The following is a 27,204-nucleotide window of genomic DNA, read 5'->3' as shown; positions in this document are numbered from 1 at the left end:
TGACATCATAGCAGTTGGATTTGACTTCCATAATACTATGCTATGATATCCCAGCACTAGAATACAACATGGCAATGGTTGATAACGGCCTTCTTTGGAATCCATGCACAATGTGCCTGTTAATAATCAAGCTGGAAGTCCACTTTACTTCTCAACCTCAGCATGTCGTGCCTGCCTAAAGGCAAGCTACAGTCACATTTATAGAGACTTTCATACACATGACGTTTATACCCACCAAACCAACATTTGTATCAGTATCTCCCCAACACTTGCATGAACCTATCATCGCTGAGTGATTCCACCTGCATTCTTTACATCGCAATTCTAGAGTGGCACCAATGCCAGCGATAAGTACAGTTCATATGTAATTCACATGATCTGTTACAAAGTCGCTGAGCTTGTGTTGAGAGAAAAGCAACAGTACCGGCACGGGAGGGACACTTGAGTGCAGCTGCCCTTGAAGATAGAGTTGTATAGTGTCTAAGCTAAATATAAATAGAAGGAGCGCTGTCAACCACCCGCCCCCATGTTTCCTGGCTAATCAGTGGTTGTGTGCATAATGATACACTGCAGAGGTAGTCCTTGCCTACAACTGTAGCAATGTTCTAACAAGTGAGAGTGTTGGTGCAATAACTCTGATCCTTGTGTATAATATATAGCAATTCATGTACTCTCTGCTGGGAATTTTGTCCAGGGTGGGTGAGGGAAGCATTTTTTCTTTCCGGCGTGCATACCTATAAGGCCTACATTGCTTGTTGGGTCTAATGCATTCCACTCTGATAAAACTAGATATTTCTCCTCCTAAGAGGATCCTGCTCATGCTGTCCGGGCAAAGGGCGGCATCTGCAGCTTTCCAGTGCATTGTATTTCTAGATGTTAGCTCTATGGTAGGTACATCGAAGCTCCAAATGCATTTAGTACATCCTTGAAGCCTAGCTCCAATGATATCCAATGCAGATCAGACACTCTGTATGTCCAAGCCCTCTTGAAACCTTCATCTCATTAAAATGTGTGCATACATAGACTCTGGCATTATACTTTAGAAGATGGGGGAATGCGTCCATCAGTAAATACAATTTACTCACCACAAGTGAGCCTTGCGCTGGAGGTCCTTGGTCCGCTCCTCCATTGGATGAATCTGCTTACTAAGCAGTCTAATATTTCTTCAGGGTGAGCAGAAGCAAAAGGAGTGAGTTGCGCATCTTACACTCTGAGGTAAACGTGTATTAACTCATACACACATACAATTAGAACCGCCTTTCCAAACCCTAGAACCTTTTCCTTATCATTAAAGCACCTGTTAACTGCTTTAAAGACTAATACGCGTTGTGATTTGTGCACCCATATCAAGCACATTTTAAGTATATATTTAACCAGCCCCTTGGGAATTCTGTGATTGTTTAAAGCACACCGCCACAGAACTCTGGCCTAGTGGCATCGCAATCCTGTTTTTTCATTATCCCAAATCATCCTCCTTGTATTGGTTGGCCAGTCACGTGGAGGCAGGATCAGTGCTCCTTTAGCTTATCCCATATGTTATATTATGTTCTGCTAAAAAGCTTTTATGCTGTCCCGATCTCCACCATAGCAGTCTTACGCACCCGAGGCTTGTCCCTGTAGTGGCGTACTATGCCTCCGCCTAGGGCAAAGAAGACTATGGTCTTTGATGGAAAGGGAACTGGGAACCAAGGTGAAGACGGTAAGAGTAACAGGAACAGGGTTGAAACTAGACAAACAAATGGAACATTACAGGGGAAACCTGCTCATGATGCCTAGCAATTCTCTGTTGCAGCAGTTTTTAGTACAGTGATTTTGCAGTATTAGGCATTGATGAACACAATTTGTGCTAAAACCTGCTCTTGGAATGTGTTGAATTGTCCACCAGAATAAAAAGATATTCTGGGGGTTGCTAACCAAGTGCAGGGTTCAAAATGTAGCTCATGCTTGTAGCCTAGAAGAGCCTGGTTAGCTTGACAGTAAAAGCTACCAGGAGCTACTGTTGATGCCCCAGGCCTATTAATACATACACCTATTTGAATAGGACTTTGTGCATGTGGCACAATCTAAAAGTAAACATTAGGACACAGCTATACACCATTTAAAGTATAAGGGGTAATAAATAATGGACAGAATTATATGTTTCCATCTTATGTGGAAGTTAAGTTTACAAATGCTATGTATTAGATCCTCTTTTCCCAGTGGTAGCTCATAGTCACTGGTTAATGCTGGATACCCAGGATTGCTTGTCTTTAAATAAAGTTAAGTAATGCCAATGTCCGTGCACTTTATAAAACCATACACACAGACATTTCTTAAAGAAAATAAATAAATTGAAAAAAAACATTTTCAATGGCATTAAGGTTACAGTTTATGCAGGCAAGTGTATGGGTATAAAAACCTTACAGAATCAATACACTTTAGAAAACCATACTCTGAAATGTGGTGAAATTCCCATGTTCATCTGCTTCTGGAATCCTCAGGAACGTATTGCTTGTGGTATGATATTACGTTATTTGCAACAAATGATTACAACGGATATCCGGAGTCTTTTACATGGACAGCATGTGTACTATTAGAAATGTGATCCATTCTTTCATTAGTTATCCAATAGTGACTTGCACTCAATCTCAGAGCAGCAATGACATGGCATATGTCATCAGACATTGCATCTGACATATCAGCTTTGACGACTTCTCGATCAATATTGCAGTTCAACACTTATTTACATGTCAATTTACAAGCCCGTCTTGTTTTTTTTGTTGTCATTAATGTTTTCATCTTGTAGCTCTTGTACAAGCCATAGAGGCTGGTGAATTTAGTTTTTTATTTGAAGGGCATAAACATTTCCTACGAATCTAATGGAGCAGATGAGCTTAGCAAGACAGTCCCAATTCAGTAGAGGCTCTGGGGTCGGGGTGATGCTCTCCTCCTTTGATACATTTTTTAAATGATGAGGGGCTCGGGGGGTGAACATTGGGTAAAAAGCCATACAATTTGTTTTTGTAGAATGACCTACAGTATTTACCCACACATTTTCATCGTGCCTTTGCACGCAATATACACCAGTATTCTGCCAGTGTAGGAAGACATTTCATGTTGACGATGTTCAATAATGCCAGTATTGACACTGTAAGAAGACCAGTTCATGCTATTTTTTACAACATATGCCAGTATTTCCACATAAAGACATTCCTGTTTGTTTTGCCCGTAATGCCAGTCATGGAGCTGAAGGAAAGCATGCCCATGTTGGTTGTGCTGAACTATGCCACTTTAACCACCTATGAGCACTCGACTTCGCTTTGCGCCGTGATGTCACTGTAAAAATTAAAGTCTTTGCTATAGCCGTACCTGTACCTGGTAGTATTCCCTGATATGCCATTCCAAAATAAGAACACTCTTGTGTCAGTAAGGCATTAATGTCAGTAATAATAGCATGCCTACTGCAAACAAAATCTTTAATCTGGCGGTGACCATGCAGATAAATATCCCAGCATACAGTCATTCAATTTGACTTTACCTATATTGCTAGTAATAATACCATGCCCCTGCAATTAAACATGTCCATGCTGTGTGTCCCATATAAGTACATTCACCTTGGATAGGCCTGTGCTGCAATCAATATGCCATGCAACTGCAAGACAACATACCCCTGCTGGTGTATACTGCACATCCTCACCCCACTTGGGCCACACCCACTCTTTAGACACAAATACGATCACCCTGCGACCCCACTCCAGATCCTTTCATGCACATACACAACACACTCTTACTCACATTCTCACAGATGCACATTCAGTTAACACTGTCTCTCCCACGTATGCACACTGTGATGACCAATAACCTGGTCTTGTTCAACAAGAGTATTGGCTTGTTTCAGCAGGGGTGGGAGCCTTGGGGAGAAGTCCAGAGCCAGCCCTAAGCTAAGGATGGCAGCTGAGAGTGCCAAGGTTCCTGCTCCCCCTCTTGTGCCAGCATGTTTCTGTGTGGAGCACTGTTATCGCTAGCCTCACATCCAATGTTTGATACTTGACTTTGTCTTTCCATTGATTTCTGAGCTCCAACATCAGAATCGGAAGTGAAGAAAAACCATCAAACAGAAGAGATATCAGAAACATTGCTTGACTGCTGCAGTGATTCGCCTCAGAGAGAGATGTCACCGGGAAATTAAGAAGAAATGCTGCTGCAAGCATACACCATGGGCAACTGTGCTTCACAACAAATAGAGAGGAAAGATGCTTACATAAACTGCAGCACAGAGGAGCTTCAGGCACCTTTTGGCACTGCCGGACAAAGCAGGCAAGCCTGCACACCAACCCAGAGACCCCCTAGACTACTGTGGGTTGAGGAAGGTGAAGGACCCACCCTCCCCTAATAGATCTACTGTGAGACCCCGCGGGACAGGGTCCTTGAACACAAATATGAACACTGGCCTTCCTGGGTCACCATCTCCAGTACCTGGCAAGCAGCACTGGAACGGTGGGCAGGGCTTGGCCAGCTATTTAAGACTTTACACCTTACACCCCCCCCCCCCCCCAGGTTGAGAAGACCGTGCCAGGGAAAGAGATCCAGTCCTTCTAAGAGCAGGGAATATAATCCAGGAACAGTGTGAGAAACCAGAGGTGTCTCACCCACTAGTCCCCGGGGATCTGTCATCCAGGTGACCAGGACACAGCCATCGCTTTTGGATCCAGTTCATGGGGGTGGACCAGTGAGGGAGGATCACCAGTATTACGGGTCTTCGGGGAGTAGGAGTGGGACACAGTATGGTGAGATGGGATAACCCCTTCCCTGTTACACCTTTACCCCATCCTATAGGATACTTAGGAACTCAACTCCCTCCCCCTTCACAACATGAACACTTTATCACGGACAGCCCGCTATGAGAGAAAACGGACTAACACCCGAGCCGTATACCTGAAGTGTCCCAATACAATGGTCAGGTAGGGTCAGGCAATTACTGACCATCACGCACACCTGACTTCCAATAGACTTCTGCAAACGGATACAAGGCGGAGCACGATAGCACACTCTGAGCGAGGCAAAGCACACAAAGAAACAGCAGTTCCAAGCTGGCAGTTTAACATGAGGTGAAAGACAACGAAACCAAAGGGGATCTCAAGGTGGGAAGTTCCCTTGACCTTGTCGACAAGGAACCGTAACTTTCATGAAGCCTTGAGAATAGAAAGCAGAAGACCAGGAAACCATGCTGAGGAATCCTGCATTGTGTCGGAGGTACCCGGGGAACTCCCGCATCGATAATCAAGGCAGGGAGAATCTCCAGCTGCAGTGGTACTGTCCCTGGCTCCAACAACAAAGCAGCATCAGTGAAATCCACACAGCTGGTGAGTTGGGGAGACAGATACAAGACTGGTTTGTGTTGAAGCCAAGGTTGCAAGTGGCAACATTGCAGGGCGAGCGCTGGATAGAAAATTGTATGAAAGGCGTGTGATAACCAACGCAAGTAAAATTGAAATGCAGGTGAGTGATTGAACTTTGAAACCAAGATATACGATACCTTTGACCGAGTGGTCCGGCAACACGTGTGTGCTTAATCGAAGGTCTCTGTAAGGGGCCCAGCTGAGAGTTGCCAAAAGTGAAAGAGTGGCAAGGGATTTTGAATGAAAGGGGTCCTGCAATGGGTCAAGCAACATCCTGTGCACAATTGAAAGTCTTCGATGTTGATACAGTAAAGAAAGTTGATGGCAAAGTAGATAGAGTTGGTCCGAGCCCGATGGCGGGAGATCAATTGAAAGCTTTGTGTTAAAGCAAGTTTGTGTTATGATAAATAAATTGGTCCGAGGCCAGCAGAAGGTGACTGATTGAAGAGGTTGTGTTAGAACGGATCTGAGCTTGGCAGAGGGGAAACTGTTAATCACCTGAGAAATTGGATATGAGGAAATCCTAAGAAAATTGTGTATATGTGAAAATACGGACTTTGTGTTAAAGTGGACTTGAGTCCGGCAGAGGGGGATCCGAGGGGAACAGTAAATCACCTGAGAAAAGTGCGCATAGGAGAATCCTGAAAGGAAAGAAACTTATATTATTTGTTACATCGGGCCCTCTGAAAGAAGAGACTTTGACACAGAAGGCCATGATGATGGAGTCTTGAACTGCACCCTCTTTCTAGAGAAGCCAGAGATTGTGCTAAGCTCGAGTGTGCCGCCTTATCCCGTGCTGAGAACGCGGGGAATGGATCCTGACATATTTCTTGAACACGTTTCTTTTGCTTAACATTGTTTCCCACACTATTTGTATTTAGAGGTGAGGATTGGCAATAGGTTTATTAGTATATGCCCTTTTATTTTTACAGGACACCACTAGGACTGCATTATTATTATTTGATGGTCGTAGCTTGCTCCCATCTTTAGATTTAGGATTATAGGCGTTTTTCAATCCTGATTGAAGCTTAATAAACACCCTTGAACTGTGGTCACTTGTTTCTGTCTTACTGTTGATACCATGCCTTCCTTACAACAGCAAGCAGTGAACTTGGGTTATGTGGTTGAGCTCAGACATGGAGGTCGAGGATGACCAATACACCAGCCCATGGTAGGAAGGAGTGGAGGATTGTGGAGGCACTTTGTTGGGCAGGTGAGGTATTGGCTTGAGAGTGGACGTGTTACTGCAGTATGAGAATGCTTGTTTGTGTGGTGAATGTGTAGAAATCTTAGTGTAAGGAGTAATTGTGAAGTGGATGTTACTTGGTGAAAGAACAGTGTTTGAGTAGTGTAGAAGGAGGTGTAGTTGCATTTAAACTGAGTAGTAGAGGGAGGAGTGATTAGTGCAGAGGTGGAAGGAGTAGAAGTGAGAGGAGGGAATAGAGAAGTGGAGGAGAGAGGAGTAGTGAAAGCATGACGGAGTGGGAGGAAGTATCAGTGAGGAAGAGGCAGTAGTGGAGTGGGGGAAAGAAAAATTAGCATCAAAGGCTGGATGCAAGACCTAGGATGAGTGAAACCATCGAATGGACTGCGATTGGATGGGCGAGTAAGGTGGATTATAGAAAATGATAAGAATAGAAAAAGGAGCGATAAGAGTCAGCGTGGTAGGCGGGGCTTGAATCGAATAGCTTAATTGCAAGGCTCCATCCCAAATTCTAATTAGAGCACTAACCACTGCATAGTGTAGAGAGAGTTAGGAAGATAGAAAGTGGATGGAGGAGTAGGCAACTGGAAGCCAAGAAGGGTGGTTCAGGGGGACGGATGGTTGTGGGGCATTGAGGAGGCTCTAAGAGAGATAAGTGGCAGAGGACAGGGGGCAGGCAGTGTGGCCAAGAGACTAAGGAGGGCTTTCAGGCTATGAGTTTCTCCCCTGATTAGGCACATACCAGTCCAGTGCTTTTGGAAATATTGGCAAAGCATGCAAAAGGCACTGTGGTACCTGTGCCCCATTTCACCTCGGCAGGTCTGGCATAGCTTCTCCCAGAAGTGGGCACACTCTGCAACTAGCCTAGGACCCTCTCCATACGTGAAGGTTTGAGTTATCCTTTTAAATGATTTGGAAGCTGGAATTGCTCATCATTGATTTCTTTGGTTATTTCCCATTCTTATATCTAGTACACCCTTAATTCTTGACCAATCATTGTTACAAAATAAACCATTTTGAATCAAACTTTGAGTCTCGATTTGTCTCTTCATCCCACGGCCATAATTCACATATGTAAGTGGGATATCTTACTGTGGGAAAATTCTAATATGACATTATGCATTGTCCTCAAGATTGTGTTGGGGTAGGTAAAATTAAAAGGACAGATATTGTATTGCACAATATGTTTTATATTGTTGTGTTCATATGTGATGCCATTGAGAATGCATCTTTGTAAGTGTTCTGCATTGTCCTGTGCAGGGATTTGAGTAGGGCCTTAGAGGTAGTCAAGGATACATATTAGAGTTGAGGTAAATTGTATTTGTCGTCTTTTTCAGGTGTTTGTGATTTAATAACCTTAGGGTCCTGCAGATAAATATTTTCATCAAATATACAGTATAAATTAATTAACAAGGGAAAGCTGTAGACACTATCCCAACAAATACCATGCATAATTACATCTTTATTGCATAGCTCTAAATTCAGATTTTGATAAAGCAATGATTTAATGTGCCACTGGATTACAATTGTTTTTCCCTTTTTTAATTACTTTAGTAATGTTCGCTTTCTGATGATTGCCGTGGCATATGCTTTACCGTTGGGTGTGTTCGCTGGATGGTCAGGAGTTCTGGATTTGATTTTAACACCACTTCACATCACCCAAGTAAGTACTTGTCTACTTTGGTTTGCCAGCTATTTTTAGTCTGGCATGTTCTGTTCAGTGTAATTTTATATTACATAATGCACACTCTTTGTGCATCTCCTGCCATGATCATTGACGGGCATTTTTTTTACTATGGCATTTTTTTACAATTGCTATTAGTTTCATTGGAGGGTAAAACGTGCAGTCATTAAGGAATATGGGTAAACTGAAAATGTTTCCTACTTGCAGAAAGAAAATTCTTCTTTCAACAACATATACGAGTAGCAGATGATCATGTTTTTATCAAACTGCATTTCTCATGTAACATGCAGGAAGCAGCATAAAACAAGCAATCACATTTAAGTCTGTCCCCCAATTGTAAGCAAACATCCTGGATCCTGCCCTTTCTTCAGTGTTAAATCATCGGAACAGCCCACTGTCAACAGGAAGGTGACACTTCGATCTTGCACTCCTCTGACATCTTTCCTAGGGAAGAATTCCTAACGCCAGTGCTAATCATGAGGTTGGGAAAAAGAGAACACTTGTCAGGAAGCGATGTGCCCTGCAGCCAAAGGATACCATTACTAAATATATATCCCCAAAATTAATCAATAACCCATAAATCAATCTAACGATACACTGTGAGGATGAGATAATGCACAACTCTGTTTCTTCAGTTGAATCAAGACTTTACTTAACGATAGTATAGAAAATAAATCTGTATTGTCTGCTAAGACCAAGAACTTGTTTCTTTGCAAGTTCAAAGCTTATTTATGTTCAACAAAGACCTCTTTAGTCAGTTTAAAGTAGAATGCCCAGAACATCAATTCTCCTGACCAATCTACCACTCTGAAAAGGTCTTAAAATTTAGTCCCTAAAGGAACAAATCTTTAGAAGCCATAGGTCCCTTAGCTAAATTAATGTCTATTCTTGCCAATGACTTGATGTGCCTTATCAACGTTGCCAAAGTAGGAGAAGCCAGTTCTGCATTAGGACTCTGCATGGATTTCAGTCACTGTATCCTTGCTGATTTCAACTCCCTAGTGATCTTTTCAGATGTTTTGACACACCTGAGCACACATAGCTTAACCTGAGAGGGTAGAGCCGGGCCACTTACCATAATGGCATTTGTTTTAATTCTGCTACACAGCACAATCTTAAGAACATTCTCAATTTGTTAAATCCAAGGGTCTCATATGACATATTTTTGCATGATAGTAATTACCAAGCAGAATCAATCTACTTATTGATATATGCGGGGACTCTACACAATTATACCTGTTTCTCTCAGCAAGGAATGAGGTTTAACAGGGAATGTGTTGGATGAATGCCTATAGAGCTAAGGTAACTCCAACAACCAAATATAGATATCTCTAAACAAACAGTGGTCACGACTGGTCAATACAAAGTAAGGATTCTTCCAGGCGTTATACATTAGTGTATCCATCAAACAGTAAAGTTCCAAAACATAGTTTTGTGTCCTTGTATAATATCCACATGAGTTTGCCAACACAATGTCTCAGATTCCTATTCTTCCCAGGTCTTCAGGCTACCCTAGCCGTTAAAATAAAATGAATTCGGTTTGGCCAACACAAGAGTTCATACATCCGTATCCTTCAACGTCTATCCCTAATCTATCAAATCAATAATCCAAACAATACCTCTGGAAAGGCTCTTCATTTGGAACACTTGCATTCCATACTCTTGTCGGTTTTCCTGCTTTCTTCCTACTTCGAGAAGACCTCTCCTAGGTATCGGGTTCACTGGTTTTTTGTATCACGCTTCTTCTCTGGTGGTTCTTATAATACCGGACAAATCTCTCTTAGACCTTGGTATATCTTCAGGATTCACAGCGGGTCCCTCCTAGACCATGGTTTCTCCCAGGATTGAAAACTGGACCAGCCTAGGTCTTGGTTTCTTACAGGATTCACAACTGGGCATGGCTGGACCTTGCTTTCTCTTAGGATTCACAACAGGTTTCTCCTGCACCTTGCCTTCAATCAGGATTCACACTGGGCCCCTTTTGTACCTTGACTCTCAGAAGTCCCAACAGGTCCTTCGTCTACCTTGGCGTTATTAAAGATTTATAACCGGTCTGACTCCAGCACCATGGTTCATTGAGGCTCTGGAACTAGTCCATCTTCTGGAGCTTGCTCATTTTAGCACACCTACCAGGCCTTCTCCCAAACCTTGAATTTTCAGGATTCCCAACTGGTCTCTTTCCAGACATTTTGGTGTCAGTTTCACAACAGGCCTTCTCCCAGACCTTGGGTTTTCCAGATTAATGGGTATTTCACTCTCGCCCCCTCATTCAGGGTCCTTTTCAGGCAGCTGAAATTATCCTACCCTACTGCTATGGGCCTATCACTTTTGCAACCTCGCTCAAGGGTCACAGGTGGAAAGCCTCATGAACTGGCCTTTCAGTTCCCCCCAAGGGTGGAGAGTTGTTTTTCTGCAGGTATCCCGATCAGACTGTCTCTTTAGGACTTCTTTGTAACACTAACTGTCCTTCCCTAGCTGACACGGTTGGACAACCACCTTCCAGGTAGCTTGTTTCCCCAGACTCCACGCTTTTTTTTAATATTTTCTTCCAGGTAGCACATTTCTCTGGTTCTCTCCAGTCACCTTCCTCTCTTTTATCCATGGAGCCTCAGTACATATGTCTGCTTCCTCTGGGTCCAAGCCAGACTTCAGTTCCTCATATACTTCTATACCAGGAGGCTTGGGAGTGTTTTTGAAGAGGGGTTCTGATTGGGTATTCAAAAAAGGTGTTTATATCCTGCCAGGATTGGTTATTTTCTTTAAAGACCATTCCTCTTGTTCTTCATTTATTGGTCTAGGCCATGGATTGGTTCATTGCTTGATTCGTTTGGTGGTGGCTTAATTGGTACTGCAATGTTTCATAACAGTCTCTGGCACGGGGTGCCATCTTGAAATGTTCCTTGCGTGCTCTGCGTTGTACCACAGTCTTTTCTGGTGCAGCTGGCACGCCCCGCATATTGGTGCTGTAATGACTGCTCAGTTTGCGCCTCGCTGCAGGCTTCTTTGTATGTCCGCTCCCATTCGTTTGTAAACTCCACAGGTTTGTGGGGAGTCCTTCTTGACCCTGGGTGAAACATTTTTGGATGTGTAGTTCCCATAAGTGAAGCTGTGCCAGCTTTTTCTGAAAGGCGGGCTACCTCTTCTCTGTGGGACAGCAAGCTGTTGGATCCCAGCCAGTTGTTGCCCTGGCTACATCTAACAGCAGACAACTCCCATCATGGTGGCTTGCTTTCCTCATAGGGAGAGGTGGTGTGAGGAGTCAGACATGGGAGACTGACACATAGGTGGGGTTTTCTCACAATTCGCCATTTATCAAATAAAGTGTGAGATACATGCCTAACTTCCCGTAACCTAACAAACCAATACTAAAGGAAAATGACCTAGCCTTCAAAAATGTCTGTCCCTCACACTAATACATACAACACAACTCAAACAGGAATTATATGCCAGTTTCAACTTCATAAAAATTACAAAGAAATTCAACCATAGAGAAAACAAGAATCCTTTTGACCAGGGTTGGATCCTTTTCCTCTGGAGCGATTCAGGATGTTTCAAACCAAGGTTCAGTTGTAGGAAAGTTATTTTCACAAGCCAAGTTCCACTTCAAGTAGAAGTATGTCCCACTTGACAAAGTAACTACCAGTTTCTTACTCTTAAGGCAATTGTTAGTTTTCACAATCTTCTTTCGGAGCACCCCTGTTACCTTCTAATAGGCTTACACACCCTTATATCCTGGCGTCTGCGTTGGACTCGCTGTTCCTGCTTTTTCCCACATCAGGGCTTTCTGATGTTTGACAGCTCTGGGTAACTTCTCTCCGCTGGCTGTCAGCGGAGCGCTCGCTGTTTCATACACTCCGGTGAGAATGTTTCACCGGAGTGCACGGCAGGACGCAGAGAGCTTCTCTCTCCTCTGGACAGCGGGTCTTCTCACTGCTTCCCGCTGCGCCTCCTCTGCATTGTTCTGGACCTCCGGGAACTGCCACTTTCATCACATGGCGTCCAGCAAATAGGAATGCAGCGGCTCCAGCCTCTGCTACCTCCTCCTGCTGCTGCTTCTTCCACAGCTTTCATCTGCTCTTGCTGTTGACTTGCACCGGAAAGACTGATAAATATTTAAAGGTCCCGCTCAGGTGTGGGTCATTAGCACAACTAGACCGCGTACTACGGTTTAGTGACTGTGCCTTTTTTCCTCATCTCAGTAGGACTTGAAGTCCGCAATGTTCTTAGTTGTTTTAGGATTATTTAAGATCACACTCAGGAACACACAGTTTTTATTGGGGTGGGTTAGGATAGGTACATATCTTTTTCTGGGCTTACAAGTGCAAGTCGGTGCACTCTAGCGTGCTAAAAACACATGTTAAGCCACTCCGGGCTGTCTGTGTCTGCCACTATTCGGATGAAATTCTCGACACTTTAATGGGTTTTCTCCATCAGGCAGGTGCAAGTATGTTTCTTAAAAAACTGGAGGGTGTACATTTTATTCTCCAGTGGGTTCCTCTTTTGCAGCTTTGCGTTGAAGAATCTTGTAGGACCCTTAATGTTTGTTTCTACAGGGTCCTGGTGCGGAAAACTCTGCTTGTGCTTCTTTTCTTTGGCACTAGGTCAGGTCTCCCAATAGCCGACCGGTTTCTGTGGTATGAAGTGGTTAAACCACATTCCTCAGTGCTTAGGGGGGGCATCGATATGGGTGCCTCCTGTTTTACAATGGTAGCGTAGTCTGCATTATTCAATGTCCTCTCCCCTTTCCATGTAGTTAGTGGTTCTGTGCACGGAAGGGTGAGGCAGCCTGAGACCTCCTGCTTTCGTCCAAAAGGGGTCTGGCGGGCCGCGCGCGAGGAGTTCCCTAAATTAGGATTATTTAATCCATTCTGCTTAAATTGTTTAAAATGTATATTTTTAAGGGAATGTTTCAAAGGAGGTCATGATCTTCTCTTAGGTTTATCCAAACCTAATGTAAAATCATAACCACTAAAAGTAGTTGAATTATCTCCCTGTTCCCTATATACCATATGTTCATATTTACAAAAAGGATCTCACTTTGAATATACCCAGCAGGGGAGGCCCTACTGTGGCAACATGCCATCAAATACTCAGGAATTAGAAGACCCTATTCCTCAGAAGAGGACAAATAATGCATCTCTCCTGACAGTCACCAGATTCCCATAAAAGCCTGCTCCCATATGATCTGTCCCCCTGACATGACCCCAGGGTTAGGTAGCTTCTGCCTTCTCCTGGCCACATGGGAGGAGACTTTAGGCTGGAATCCTGTGACGACTCTTCAGGATTCATCACAGTGGGCAGTGCCTTCAACTAACCACTTGTACCAAATTTGAGCGTTCCTCGCTGTTTTTGCTTCAGTTGACTAATGCCCTTTAATCAACTGCAATCCAAAGGATGCTCCACAGCAAAGGAGCCTACAAAGTACATGTGGTCTGATGAATTGTCTTATTTTTAACTATTTTGAAGGGTTTTCCATTTCTGGCAGGGAGTTTAGGAACTTGTGAATGTGTACAAAATTGGCAGAGAAACTTGTGAATGTGTACAAAATCTGTTTTAATTGGGATCAAGGTCCCTTAACAGATGCAAGTCTAACCAAGAATCCTAGGTGGCCCTATAGTTCTTTGTGGTGCCTGGTACCCTGGCTCCCTTGATGAAGACAGAAGCTGTTCCTGAAGTCAGGCAGCTCCTTAGCCACATACCCCTAAATAAGGAAGTGAATTGCATGTGGGGTTTAATATAAGCAGAGGAATAGGCGGATGAAGATTTGGAGAGGTCTTAGAAAAATTCTAGATGGGTGGGATTCCATGCTTCAGATGGGCAAACGAGAATTGTTCATCAACTTCACTTGCTATCCGCAACATCTATCAACGTCTTTGGGATCATCACATATGGGGAAAACATGTTGAAGTAATCTCTGGTTTTGGATTTAGCCATGGATGAGGACAGGGCATGCATCTGGAATTCAGATGAAGAACTTGTGAACTTGAGTAACGAAATAAATGACATGACAAGGGTTCCAGAACACTGCGGTCTCCCTAAATACCCTTCAATAGCTGCGATGTAACTGGTATAGAACGATCCATCTAGTGACCACATTGGCAAAAGATTGAAGATATTCTGCATAAAAAGGATTGTTTTCTACAGCTAATAATGCTACAAATCTCTAGCCCAAAGCTTAAACTCCAGCCTCTTACCCCATCTACTCCCTTGCAGCGGTAGGGATTGACCATACTCGATGCAGCACCATGTTTCCCTGCTCACTGGGAACCTGGCCACAAAGGAACCTGCAAATAACTATAGGAAATTCATGTAAAACACTAGCTTTGAAGACCACTTTACCAGTGCAGACTTCCTCATACTATGTACTCCAACCAAAGGCATTGCCATTATAGCACTACGTAAAGGACACTGTGAAAATTGCTCTCCTATTCTATGCGTGCATATGATCCAACTATCTGCTGGTGTTCTGTCTTTTTCTCCCCTGAAAGTGGAACTAAGTCACTGTATGATCAGCGCTATATGTTGGATTTTGAAGGACTCTACAGCCATGTAGTGATAAAGATCTGGCAATATTTCCTGAATTGATGGTAACAGTGGAGTCCTACTACTCGGATCTGCACCCTGATTAAGAAACTGATTACCTTCTCTATCATGCAAATATTTTGAATAGGGAGATTGATAATCTACTTTCTCGGATTGTCTGTGAATGCTTCAAACTCTGTCTATTGTTTAGTAGGACATGCAACTTCTCCCAGTTTATTTAGAAGCTAAGCTTGTACAGCATCTCCACTGTCCAAGACATGTTATCCTTGGCCAGTTTGTAGTCTGAAACACCATGCCATCCAGATTTCATGATCATTCAGATTTGGCAGCCCCGATGGTACCTTGGACAGGCTTGAGTAGATTTGTGAAGCATCATGGGACTGAAGATGGCTCAAAAAGTAAATTGGAGCGCAAAACGATCTGGACATGCAATAGTACTTGGAGAAAAGACCTGATGGGAAGAAGGATTTGGACTACAAGACCATCTTTAAAATGTGTCCTTGGCAACAAGTCCTATGGAGGAGTAGGAGCTGAAGCCATCCCCCGCCCCATAAAGAAATGTATATATATTAGCTAAATATGGAATGTAAAAAGGTTGGCACGCTTCCTTTCCATCCATGAAACATAACCTTATTTAGGTAATATCGTTGGGGCTGGAGAGCGGATGCATCAATCTCTATCTTGGATCTGCTGACAGTGTGCACATCCCTGGTGATAGTTTTCCAATTTCTTCATCCCACATGTACCGTAGCGGAAAGGGGTGGGCTGTTCCTTACCAATAGAGATGACTGCCGTACTAAAGCAGCCTCCACCCTATGTAAAACCCCAGAGGAAAGGGTTGAGCCATGGCTTTAATGCCATTAGTTGAAACCTCTGAACATGGGTATAGGATAAGCTAGTTGGCCAGTTTCTGGGAAACACCTAGACCTTTTTGTACTTTGTAAATCCTTTTCACAAAATTGTCACTGACCAGATTCTAAAACCAAAAAAGTGACGGGTGGATGGTTTCGAATAAATCTGAACCACTGGCATTGCTCTGGGAAATCTTCCACACCACCGTTTTTAGCCTGTCTCTGCCATTGCAAAAGGGGTACAGTCCTATGCAAATCAGTTAGATACTGCCGCCAATGGGAACAATCCTGTCTGAGCAGTTAGGCCAGATCCCCTCTGCACGGAAACGCAAGCAACCGCAGACATTTTTCTGTCTTGTTGGGCCTCCTCAGTGACCAGATTCTGACTGCTGATTGTTCTACCTCGAAAGTATTGCTTTAGATTTTCTCTTTGCTTACCCCAGAAATTATTGCTTGAGATAGTACTGGATTGAAAAGCTTTGTTTCACTTGTTCTTTATTGTTTCTTTTGTTATATTTTTCCGTTGTTTTTATTTTCAGAAGGTATCCTGCCAAAATGTCACCCTGCGTCTCCTTCTTTTTCTGTCTGTTTGACCCCCCAACACCCTTTCTTTTCCTTTCTCCACTAGCTATATTTTTCCTTTCCTCTTTAATGTTTCCTCTAGGCCATCGTTTTGGCCCAGTTCTGTCCTAACCCTTTAACGTTCCTTTTATTGTTCCTTCCTGCGAAATGGGGCTTGTTGTCTCTAGTTAGTGGAGGTGGAACATTACTCTCGGTTTTATGTCTGCATCCGTTCCCCCTTTCTTTTGCCCTCTTCAGCCTTACCTTTTTTCACCAAATCCACTTCATTTCACTTCTTTGCACATGTGTTATTTTGGTCGGGGATTCTGCAGTTTTGTAACTCTTCCCACTTTTGTTAGTGGGTGGGTTCTTAGCGAGTGGGTGGTCTCTGTATGTATACATAATTCCAAACCTTCGGCTAGAAATACCCTCCTTATTGACACATGAGCTGTAGAGTGGATTGTTTCCTTCTAAAAAATTTAAATTTTCTTGATAAAAGGATCACAAAACATTCTCAACTGTACCGCAAGTCTGGATTCTCAACTCTGCAGTTCCTTTTGCTCACGGTTGCTTTTAAGCAGGATGTTAAGACTGCCCTCTGCTGACCTTGTACAATTCACATTGCCCGAAATAGATAGTTTGTTGGCTCCGGCAATGTAGAATCTCAAGCACTGTATTCTTTTTCCTCCTTGAGGATTTGACCAAAGTTTTTACCAGGGAATTCTGAGCAATCCAGTAATGTATCCTGGCAAGACCTCTAACCTCTGATACTATTCTTTGTCTTTGGATTATTTGGGCAGAAAGTTAATTGGGAACTAGTTTGGGAGTGACAACCACGTTTCGCTTGATGGGGACGAGGGAGGTCTTGGGTTGTCTGACTTTAGTTTATTTGTAACCATATCCGGAGGTGTGTGCAGTGCACTCAACCTAGTCTTTGACGCAATGGAACCCTAACCATCTGGTGAACCTTCTGGTGGTGTGGGTCCTCAGGTTCGCATGTTTGCTGATGTGCCTCTATTGCACCTGAGTCACCTGGATCTGTTTTTACTTGGTTTGCCTGTTATCCTGTGACTTTTAGCAAGCCTTCTTAAGTCTGATAGGTTTCTCAGTCGGAGTTGAAAACCAACCCAGGGTCAAAGAAGGAATATCTTGTAACATCTTTGGATGATGAACCAGACTGTTTGATCCTGCTTCTTTGGTCACCTCAAGGAGAAGGGCTCATAAAAATTCACATGCAGCTTGTCAAAGGATTTGTGAGACCCAAGCTGGGTCTCTATGTATTCTCTGCAGGCTAATGTGACACTCTTCCTTGCAAATCAATTCTCCTATGTGGGTTCAGGCGAGCAGCCATCATTTCAGTGGAGTAAAGGCCTGTTGTTCAGAAAGATGGAGGACGAGGATGAAGCTCCTTGAAGGAAGGTGCACCATTCCAAAACGTGCATCCGTACTGTTATGGTGATCATCTGCACTCTTTTCTGAATCTGATGAGGGGTAATCAATTCCTCAAACATGCCTAATTTTGCATGCTGCTGTTTATTGTCTAGATTCACTGTTTCTCTTAGTGTGTGTGGGGCATGTGGGGAGTTGATTGCAGTCCTCGTTTTTGTCCTCGGGCATATCCACCACACTTATGGGGGGCATAAAAGAGCACAGTAGCCAGGCTGCAAGAGCATGTGCCCACCCACCCCTTAGTGAAGGGAAATATAAGTAGCCGAAGTGGAATTCTGCCTGGAGGAGACCTCATGGTAGAACCCCCCCCCCTTCACCTGCTACCAAAAGCATCTGCCGTAATGGCATAATCTATATTACGCTAACAGCCAGATATAAAAATCACTGCCTCTCTGGCAAGAACGACATTTCTCTGAATGCACCACAGAAAACTATTTTACTGATCCCTCGCCAGCAGTAACGGAGTATGCACATATGCACGTTTTGTGGATGGACTGTCTACTTTTATAGTGAATTGCATGCATACGCTTTTTATTGCACAAGTGTAACTACAAAAAATAGTCACAAGCGAAAAGCTGTGTGCTTCACTGTGTGATAAGGTTCTTTGTGTGTTGCTTATACCAGCGTGGTGTCCAGATTTAATATGACAGTTTGACCAACTTGCTTTCTTTTTACGTTGGTAACCTAAGACGCCAAGATCAGTCTGAGCTAATTCAGGGGTTCCTTTTTACTTGCTTGGCATCTGTGAAAAAGTGCTTTCGGGGTGCTAGTCGTTCATATCACTGTCCTAAAACTAATGGGATGGATGGAAGGAAGTTTTGAATGAATCCTAATCACTTGTGTTACTCTGGGAAAACGTTTATAACATCGGTTTTTAGCTTGTGTCATGAAATGGTTGAATAGGCATCTTTTCCAAGGATAGATCATGGACAGATCCTCTTCGGAACATCCGAGGCTCTGGGTTCGGTCCCCCCTAAATCCCAAAACCCTCATCACTGCTTTTATCCCTGTGTATCACCTTCACCAGATCCTTCTAAGTGTACCCTTAATATTCTCTCCATATTTCAGCCTTATTGGCATCATCCATGAGCTCTTACTTGGTTCCCTATGATGCAAAAATCCAGAGATTCTCATCAAGCCAAAACTAAAAAGTGATGGATGGAAGGTTTCAATTTAATCGCTCTCACTGGCATTGCTGAAAGCAGCCTTTCATACCACTGTTTTTTAGTCTACTTGTCTCATTTAAGAATGGGATCAACCACATGTGAATCAGTCTTGGCCGAGCCCAAATAATCCACACATCACTGATGCTGCCCGATGAGGATGAAACATGTCTGATGTTGCGCGCAGAAGGGGATGGGCTCCACTTGCCCAGTATGTACAACTCCTTTAGGGTCGGACGAAGCCTGAGTTGCAAATGATTTTTCGGCCTTCTATAATGGTATACTGACCTGCAAAACAATTTTGAAGGCTCGTCAGAAACATTTCCAGTGGTTAGGATGAATTCAAATCTGTTTTTATTTATTTTTTAAAATGTCAAATCTTTTCATTTGCATGCAGAAGTAGACTGTGCAGCAGTCAAAATTAACAGCAAGTGAAAAGACCTCTGCTCTGATGATATCCTCAAGATAAACATATGTGCATCTTGAACAGGGCAGCCAGACTACAAACCTGTCCTCAACAATCCACATCTTGTCTGATAAAATTACCACCAACCTGAAACAAAGCAAACAATGACCATCACAGCCTCTCGCATACTGCAAAATATACGAAACATATCGATTTCCCACAGTGCACTAGGCATCTTCCCTGCCATCCCTTAGAAGGGGGCATCTTTGGGGGAAGAGAGAGAATGAGCAGGTGAGTAGAACAAGATTACATGCAACGCACAAACAAGAAAACCGCCAAAAAACGGTGTGCCATCCTAGTTTCCCACAGCAGCATTGGACAAACCGGTTGGGAACAGGACGGCTAGCAAAACAGAGCTCGACTCAGTGCAATTCTGTAAAAAAGCGGTATCAAGTCTTCTTGCATTTAACATCATACACAAAGACTTAAGCACTGTCCTCACGGGAAAATAGGTTTTTCCTTGCGGTAGACTTTGAGCATAGTTGGATGAAGCAAATAGCCCTGGAGACCCAGATCGGCAAGCTGCTTTTTATGGCCAGCAACTCTCTTACAAAGTCAAGTTCCATTGTTTATACCTGAAAAATAGTATGTTCACAAATCAGAACGGGCTCTCTTCAGAGTTTGACGGGTCGCTATAATTATTCCGCCATCCAAGTTACACCTGTTAGGTCCCATAGTAGAAGACCTACAAGTGCTTTTAATAAGTGCTGAGGGAGTGTATTTTCTCCAAAAAGCTATGACTGAATGATGTTCTCCACTTTACCTATCAGTTCCACCTCTTCCCCTCTTGTCTGGGATCCCCAACAGTCAAACATTGTAACTCCTTGCTTTGTTCTGCAGCTTCTCCTCTGCTGTTTGTAGCCTGTAAGTTGCTTCAGTCGCACGTTCCTGTAAACCCTGGAAGGTTATTCAAGCTTGGGTACACTCCACTTCCTTTCCCACCAAATGACGGAGTTTTCCCTGCTCCCCAGTCCTGCTAATTTCTACCCCTCACGTCTTGCTGAATAGGGATGAGTTTAGCCTCAATAGAGTCGACCTTATTATGAAGACTCTATAGCAATCCATGTAGCATCTTTTCGACATTTGTAAGATCCTCCAGGGTGGCTGTCACCATGCTGCCAATAGCAACTCCTGGTCTGGTGGCAGAATGCAAGCAAAGCCAAAATGAATAAAAAGGGTCATCCTTCTGTTTCTGTCTCCTCTAGGCCTTGCCAACCAAGCTATGTTTGAGTACTGCATGACCACCACTGTATTGCTACTACTAGCCTCTCACACTCTCAGCTCCTACCTAGACCCAAAAGCTAGCTTGTACATCGGCGCCCAATCGTCCTTGCTGTTTCATGGTTCTCTGGGTGTTGTATCTCAGAGATTTGCGGATGTGCACCGATATCTTCCTTCTCAGCCTTCCATGCCACATCTCTGCCGATACTTTAGAGGCATTGGGCCCAGGCACTTCAATAGGCCTAAAACTGGATTGCACTCCCCACCACGCCCAGAAATTAAAATGCAGACGCAAGGTCCAGGTAAATCATCATGGATCTGACCAGCAAACATCAGAGCAGCAGTGTCAATGCGGTCTTGGCTTCATATTATTATGCACTGGGGTGCATGCAAGGTTGCCACTCCTATCTGCGCTGCCTGGTTCTTTGTAGTACAAAGCCTCTGTCTCCCCACTCTCACCATCTCCCATGCACAGTGGGACTGTCTAAAGACCTCCCTGTACCTCAGCGAAGCCCCAGCAGTAGTGTCTGTGGCGGAGTGTGGACGTAGCCCTGCCTGCTCTATCACAATTCAAACTCTTTTCCATCCATCACACTTGAGCATTGCAAAGTTGCCTTAAGTAGCAACAGTAAATGCAGAAATGGGTCTCCAGCTTGCTTATTCTAGAGTGCCAAGCTGCACCAACTAGGCCCACACTTGCCTGGGGTTGCCTGTGGTCTTGCTTTGACTCGACTGCCTTTTGGGGGTTAACCATGTTGATTTTCCCTGCCCGTTTGAAAGGGTTCTGAAGGCTGGCCAGAACAATTGCTATTGACCATGATTAATTCATAACATTTCCATCAAATACTACTCAGCAGTACCATAACTCTCTCCTACCGTGCAGTATTGGGAATGCTGCACGATCCATCTTTGATTCACATAAGCACTTGTTTTCTCAAGTGCCCGCTTGATCCTGTCAACCCAGCCATGCATGATGTTGATTTCATTAAAACTCCTATGGGGGAGTGGGGGCAATTGGGTTTAGAATGCATTTGCATTTCTAGCAGATTTATGCTAAACTTTCACAGAAGTACATTTGTCACCGAACCTTATGTGACTGATAGATAAAATAAACACACAGATGTATAATCTCGAATTTACTGATGTTTTCAGTTGATGGCCAACATTTTAAAGTTATTCAACATAATGTTTTGGGATTCAAGATGTTTGTATTAATGTCAGAATACCCATTTGTTCTTTATTTGATGTCCACTATTGTAACCACAGTCCTATTTATTTTTGTTTCTTTTCAACCATTTAACTGCAGGCACTGACTGATGTGCCATATAAATTTGTTTTTAACCAATGGATCTGGAATGTATTTGTCCCAGTAGTGTGATGAGGGTATTAATGCAGAATATTCAGTAACATTATCCATTCAGCACCTACAAACTAGTATGTATCCCAAGTGACGTCTACCTTCCACTTAACGCATAAGAAACAAAATAAGTCTGGTATGAATTTGCAAAGATCGGCCATTATTCATTGGTGAAAACTAGCCCTTGAGTTTGTGATCCCAGAATCCAGCCTTACTTTTCCCATCATTAATTCACTCCAACTCACTAGGGGAAGGACTTGATGTTCTACTCTGCATGCAATCTTAGGCATGCCCCCAGCCAGAGACACCCTAGAAAGAGTACAGTAATCATAAAATAATGTCATTTGTTCATGTGCTTCTGCTAGGTGAATGCTGGCTGGATCGGCTTTTGGTCTATCGTTGGAGGCTGTGTTGTCGGGATAGCTCTGGCAAGGTAAGACCGTGTTGTTTTCCTTCAAGAACTCGGTAAAGTTTTGTTTTTTTGATTAACGGGTACTTCACTGGAAGTTTGTTTCTAACAGAACATGAAGGTGAACTTAAATGCTAACCCAAATCTTATTTCGCTGTACTTGTATTTTGTTATTTCATGGATCCATTGTACAAAGCATTGTCTTGCAGGGAAATAACAATGTATTTGACTAAATAACAATGGCTGCCAGTGCTTTTCTGTCATTCCTTCCAGGAATGTTTGTTATTACCCTGTCAATTTGTGCTTTACTGCGGGGTTGCGGGCAGCCTTAACCTTCTCCAGTAATAACAGAAAACCCTGCTGAATCAGTCAAATCATGCAAATCTCAACCTTTACGGTAGATTAATTTATTTAATACATAGGTTTGCTCTAGACAGAAAAATGCCTAATGCCTTTGTAACGACTGCAAAATTGATTTGGAACCATGCAGCGAGACTGGTATTTTGCAGAATTCAAATCCTTGCTTTTCAGTAAATTAAGAAAAGCTAATGGCCTGTCTCCGAGCACGTCTTTCCAATTCTGGATGTACACAGTTGAACGGTAGGTTGTGTGGAAAAAAGGGAGGAATTTGTCACTTCTGATAGCTAATGGCTCACTCTGGGCCTATTCAGCATTTCTCCTCAAGACTCTGAATCAATGACGTGTCCTACTGTAATCTGCTGAAAGTTGTTATTAGGAAAATTAGCTAATATTTCTTGTCAAGTGTGACAGGCTGATGTATTTCAATGTCACTACTAAGACTTACCCAGGCAGGCAGTTTTCCTAATTTCCTTCACGCTTTGTTCTTGCAGCTGCTAATTTGAAAAGCAAAAAAGTCATTTCTGAATTGCAGCTTAGTGTAGCTTTGTTTTTTCTTTCTGGAAATCCGTGCTGTCGAGATGTATTGTATGTAAACGATTTTTCTGTAGCGCTTTGGCAAATGCGCTACATAAATAACACATTATGTAAGTAATGCTGCCCCTCGGCTACACCCGTTCTTGCTCAGACACATCCAGAAACATTTCAGTTTTCTGCTTACTAATTTTTTTATATTTAAAACCAAATTAGTTAGACATTCGATCAACATAGTTCCTGCACCTTCCTAAGCCTTTCTTTCCTACTAGGTGGCATGGGCCTTTCGAAGGAAACTCTTCCTGCCAACATGTTCTGCATCCAAACAAACATTTCCCCCCAATATTGAGCGCCGAGTTCAGTATAATTTATCAATGAATACTTCAACCATAGACATTATGTTTAGATATTTTTTAAATCTGAAAGTTTGTTAGCCTTTCATTAATCCTTGTGTGCCAGTGCCCTTGTGTTTGTGCCTACATTAACCACTGGTGCACATGCAAATCTTTTTGCCAAAGTCAGCTTTATCTGGGCTAGACATATGATTCCTAATCTTGTATAACTTTATTTGCACATTTGTGACACAATTCTTTACATATTTGTAACACAATTCTTTATCTGAATTTACACTCCACCTCTCAGTATTATTGAGATACACTGTGGTCTGCCAGTGTATGTCCTGTATGGTTGTCACATTGTTAAATCACTTGTGTCGCTGGCACTTGCTCCCAATATTGGAATAGCCTGTGTTGTCCAGTTATGGTGAGCCCCAGTCTCAACGTCTCTGGTTATTTATATTGATGACACCCGTCTTATGTACATTAGGTTCACCACCTTTGGTAGATTACGTTTTCATGCTTCCTGATATGTTAAAGTGAAGGATTGTTTCATTGCACCGTCTGGCACAAATGAAGCAAGGGCCTTAACAAGGACACCACTGCCATTACCAGACCAGTAATACCGCTAATGAGGGGGTTATCACTGTTGGCAGCCCAGCATAATAACTCAAACTTTGCTAAATGGCACAGCAGCCTTTTCTCAAGTAAAAATAATTGCAAAACTATTTGGCCACCATGGAAAACAGAGAAGGCAACTACTCCTAGTTTCTACTCCTTTTCCATGGCGGCCAGAGGAGAAGCAGGGCGAGCAAACCAAAACTTCTGGGGAAGCTGGACAGGCAAGTATTTGGCTGGGGCTGGTGGTGGTCAGGAGCAGGGTAGGGTGGTGGTGAGATGCACAGGCATGACTGGAGGCGGGGGCTGTCCAGGCACCTGATAGGCAGGATGGTGCACAAGGGGCTTAGAATACTGGCAACACTGTGCAGTGAAGCCTGCCTTCTGTGCTCCCTAATTGGCTGAGAGATTTCAGTACATCACTTTCCGAGTACTAATATATATATATTTCTGAGGCTTGTGGAATCTGCTTAGATCAGATGCTGTGCATAGGCCGACATCTAGTGGAAGCTGCGGAGTATTACAGTTTGTTTTTCGAAACTCGAAAATGGCCGTCGACACAGGGCGTGCCAGTAATACTATCCCTAGTGTGACGTCCACTGTACCCATGATCCCTCACGCGTCTAGGACCCTCGGATTGTTTCTTTTCCGCCATACTGGTTGGAAGCATCCTGCAGAGTTCCCTGGCTTTAGCCATAATTTTACTAAAAATCATAATATTTCCCCGTTTTCTACATCCCAAAGTCGAGTCACCGAAGTTCGACACTCGACGCCGACCGGAGAAGAAAACAACGGTCGAGTGCTGCACGACGGACTTGGGCTCTGGCCTTGGCCCCTACAAGTAGGGAGAGTGGGGGGGTGGTACATACTTCTCTCTCTCTCTCTCTCTCTCTCTCTCTCTCTCTCTCTCTCTCTCTCTCTCTCTCTCTCTCTCTCTCTCTCTCTCTCTCTCTCTCTCTCTCTCTCTCTCTCTCTCTCTCTGTATATATATTTCTGATGTTTGTTAATCTGCTTAGAATCACATTAGAATCACATGCTGTGCATAGGTCCGACATCCAGTGGTCACTGCGGAGTATTGCATTTTCTTTTTCGTAGTCGAAAAGGGGACGTCGACAAGGCGTGTCTGTAACACTATCCCTATAGTGACGTGCGTTGTACCCACAATCCCTCACGCGTCGAGGTCCCTCAGATTGTTTTTTTCCGCCCAGCTTATGGTCGCCTTACGCGGAGCTCCTAGAGAGACATTGCAAAACAATTACTACGGACCTCGGTCCTTAATATATACTTATTGTAAAGATCCCTCCCCTCGACGTTAGCTGTGAAGCTGTTTCTCCGCCGTGCAAGTTTTCGGAGGAGATCCCTCGGCGCTGCCGAACACGTGGCCAGGCCTCGCCGGCCAACATACAGTAGGGAGAGTGGGGGTTCGAACTTTTTTCTTCTCGTCGAGAATGTCTTTCTTTCTCCCCTATCTTTCCCTTGGGGTTGTTATCACCAGTTTTTATTGCCTCAGCTATCGAGAGGACACCTTTTAAGTTTTGCCCACGCTGTAGGGGCAAATACACTTGGAAGGACAAACACAAGCTCTGTAATCGTTGCTTGCCCCTCGATCATAAAGAGGACAGCTGCACGGCCTGTAAGCTCTTGAAACCAAGAACACTTAAAGAACGGAAAGTTAAGAGGTGGGCGGACTACGCTATGTCGAAGTCAGTTTCCTCACCCGCTGCCGCTGTTACAGAAAGGGACGAGGAGGGTGATAACTCGACGTCCGTTACGGAAGTCATTAACCCCCAGAAGGAGCGCTCGCGCTCCTCGACGTCCGTCCCCGGCCCCAACGGGCTCGGCTCACGCCCTGCTTATGGGGATGAACAACCCGGCGACAAGGACGCACACAGACCCCATAGGCCTAAGCACACAACCCACGGCTCTTCTTCGTCGAGGACGAAGGATCCACCAGCGCCGAAGGGGACGCAGGGCACTCCGGCGTCGACCTCAGACCGCAAGGGTCTCAAGCCCCACCCGCAAATGCAGCCGCGACCAGCGATTGGGCTTTCATCTAATACGGGGGCTACCTCAAAAACATCCGACATAACGCTCCATAGAGCGGCCGTCGAAAAAGAACGCGCAGCGCAGGCAACGCCGACTCCAGAACCCTCGACTGACGAACTCGTCGTCGAGAGTCTGGCGAGAATTGTTTCCGAGGATAAACGTAAGCGGACGACGAAACAGACATCGAATACCGCACCCAAGGAAATAGAAACGCCGAAAAAGCACAAGAGTAGCCAGGAACTGCCCCATTCATCTAAAGGCACTTCTGAACTACCGGAGGGCTTTTCTGAGGGCGACGGAAACCTTTCGTCGACGTTGTGGGAGCGTTCGAAGCGTTTTGAAGGTGATAACACTGATTTCCCCCCTCTAGACTATTCAGGGGTTCCCCATGAGACCATGGAAAGACTCCATTCTTGTATGGAAAAGATGGAGAGGTTTTTGGGTAGCCAAAACCCACCCACACCCAAAGGACCAAGAGAATGGACCCAGGATGACCCTAGGGTCAAGATTCCTAGGCTGTTTCCCCCTTCTACAGATGCATATGACCTCACTGAAGAGGAGCAATACCTCCAGGAAGATGAGGAGTTTTTAGGTGGAGAGGAAGAACATGAGGAGGAGAGGTTTGAGGAAGACCCTTACACTAGCGCAGGAGCTTTTGAGGAAGATACAGCTACCTCACAGCCCTGGCACTCCCCATCAGTGCAGCCTTGGCAATCCCCATCAGTGCACTCAGATTCTGATGTCTTTCACCCTTCTCCTCCCAAGGACTCACCTATTGGGAACACCTCCCCCATAGATGACCAGCCTTCACTTAATGCACTATTGCGCAGGGCAGCAGCACATTTTGAAATAGACACAGGGGAGACTCTTCCGGACATAGACTTTGTAGAAAAAGTTATTAAAGAAAAAGCCCCAGTCAGTCCATTCCGCTCCTGGCTTCTATAAGGAGAAGAATAACTCCTTCCCTTTCCAATCCGGCCTTAGTCAGGGGGGTCAACCCTCGGATAGAAAAGCTCTTCAGCCCTTCG

At 44.0% G+C, this 27,204-nt stretch overlaps 1 protein-coding gene across 1 annotated transcript in view; it reads left to right on the top strand.

Moving 5' to 3' along the window:
• The window catches only part of SLC49A4 (solute carrier family 49 member 4), a 599,595-nt gene that overhangs the window by 468,010 nt on the left and 104,381 nt on the right, over nucleotides 1-27,204 (top strand). Inside the window, exons 5-6 of the mRNA XM_069616688.1 lie at nucleotides 8,137-8,245; nucleotides 22,243-22,310. Of these exons, the coding sequence (XP_069472789.1) occupies nucleotides 8,137-8,245; nucleotides 22,243-22,310 (177 nt within the window). The remainder of the gene's footprint in view (nucleotides 1-8,136; nucleotides 8,246-22,242; nucleotides 22,311-27,204) is intronic.

The sequence above is a fragment of the Ambystoma mexicanum genome, chromosome 9 (assembly GCF_040938575.1).
Source record: "Ambystoma mexicanum isolate Mex_15411 chromosome 9, UKY_AmexF1_1, whole genome shotgun sequence".
NCBI classification, from domain to species: domain Eukaryota; kingdom Metazoa; phylum Chordata; class Amphibia; order Caudata; family Ambystomatidae; genus Ambystoma; species Ambystoma mexicanum.
The sequence above is the reverse complement of the archived record's forward strand: the minus strand, read 5'-3'. Positions and strand labels throughout refer to the sequence as shown.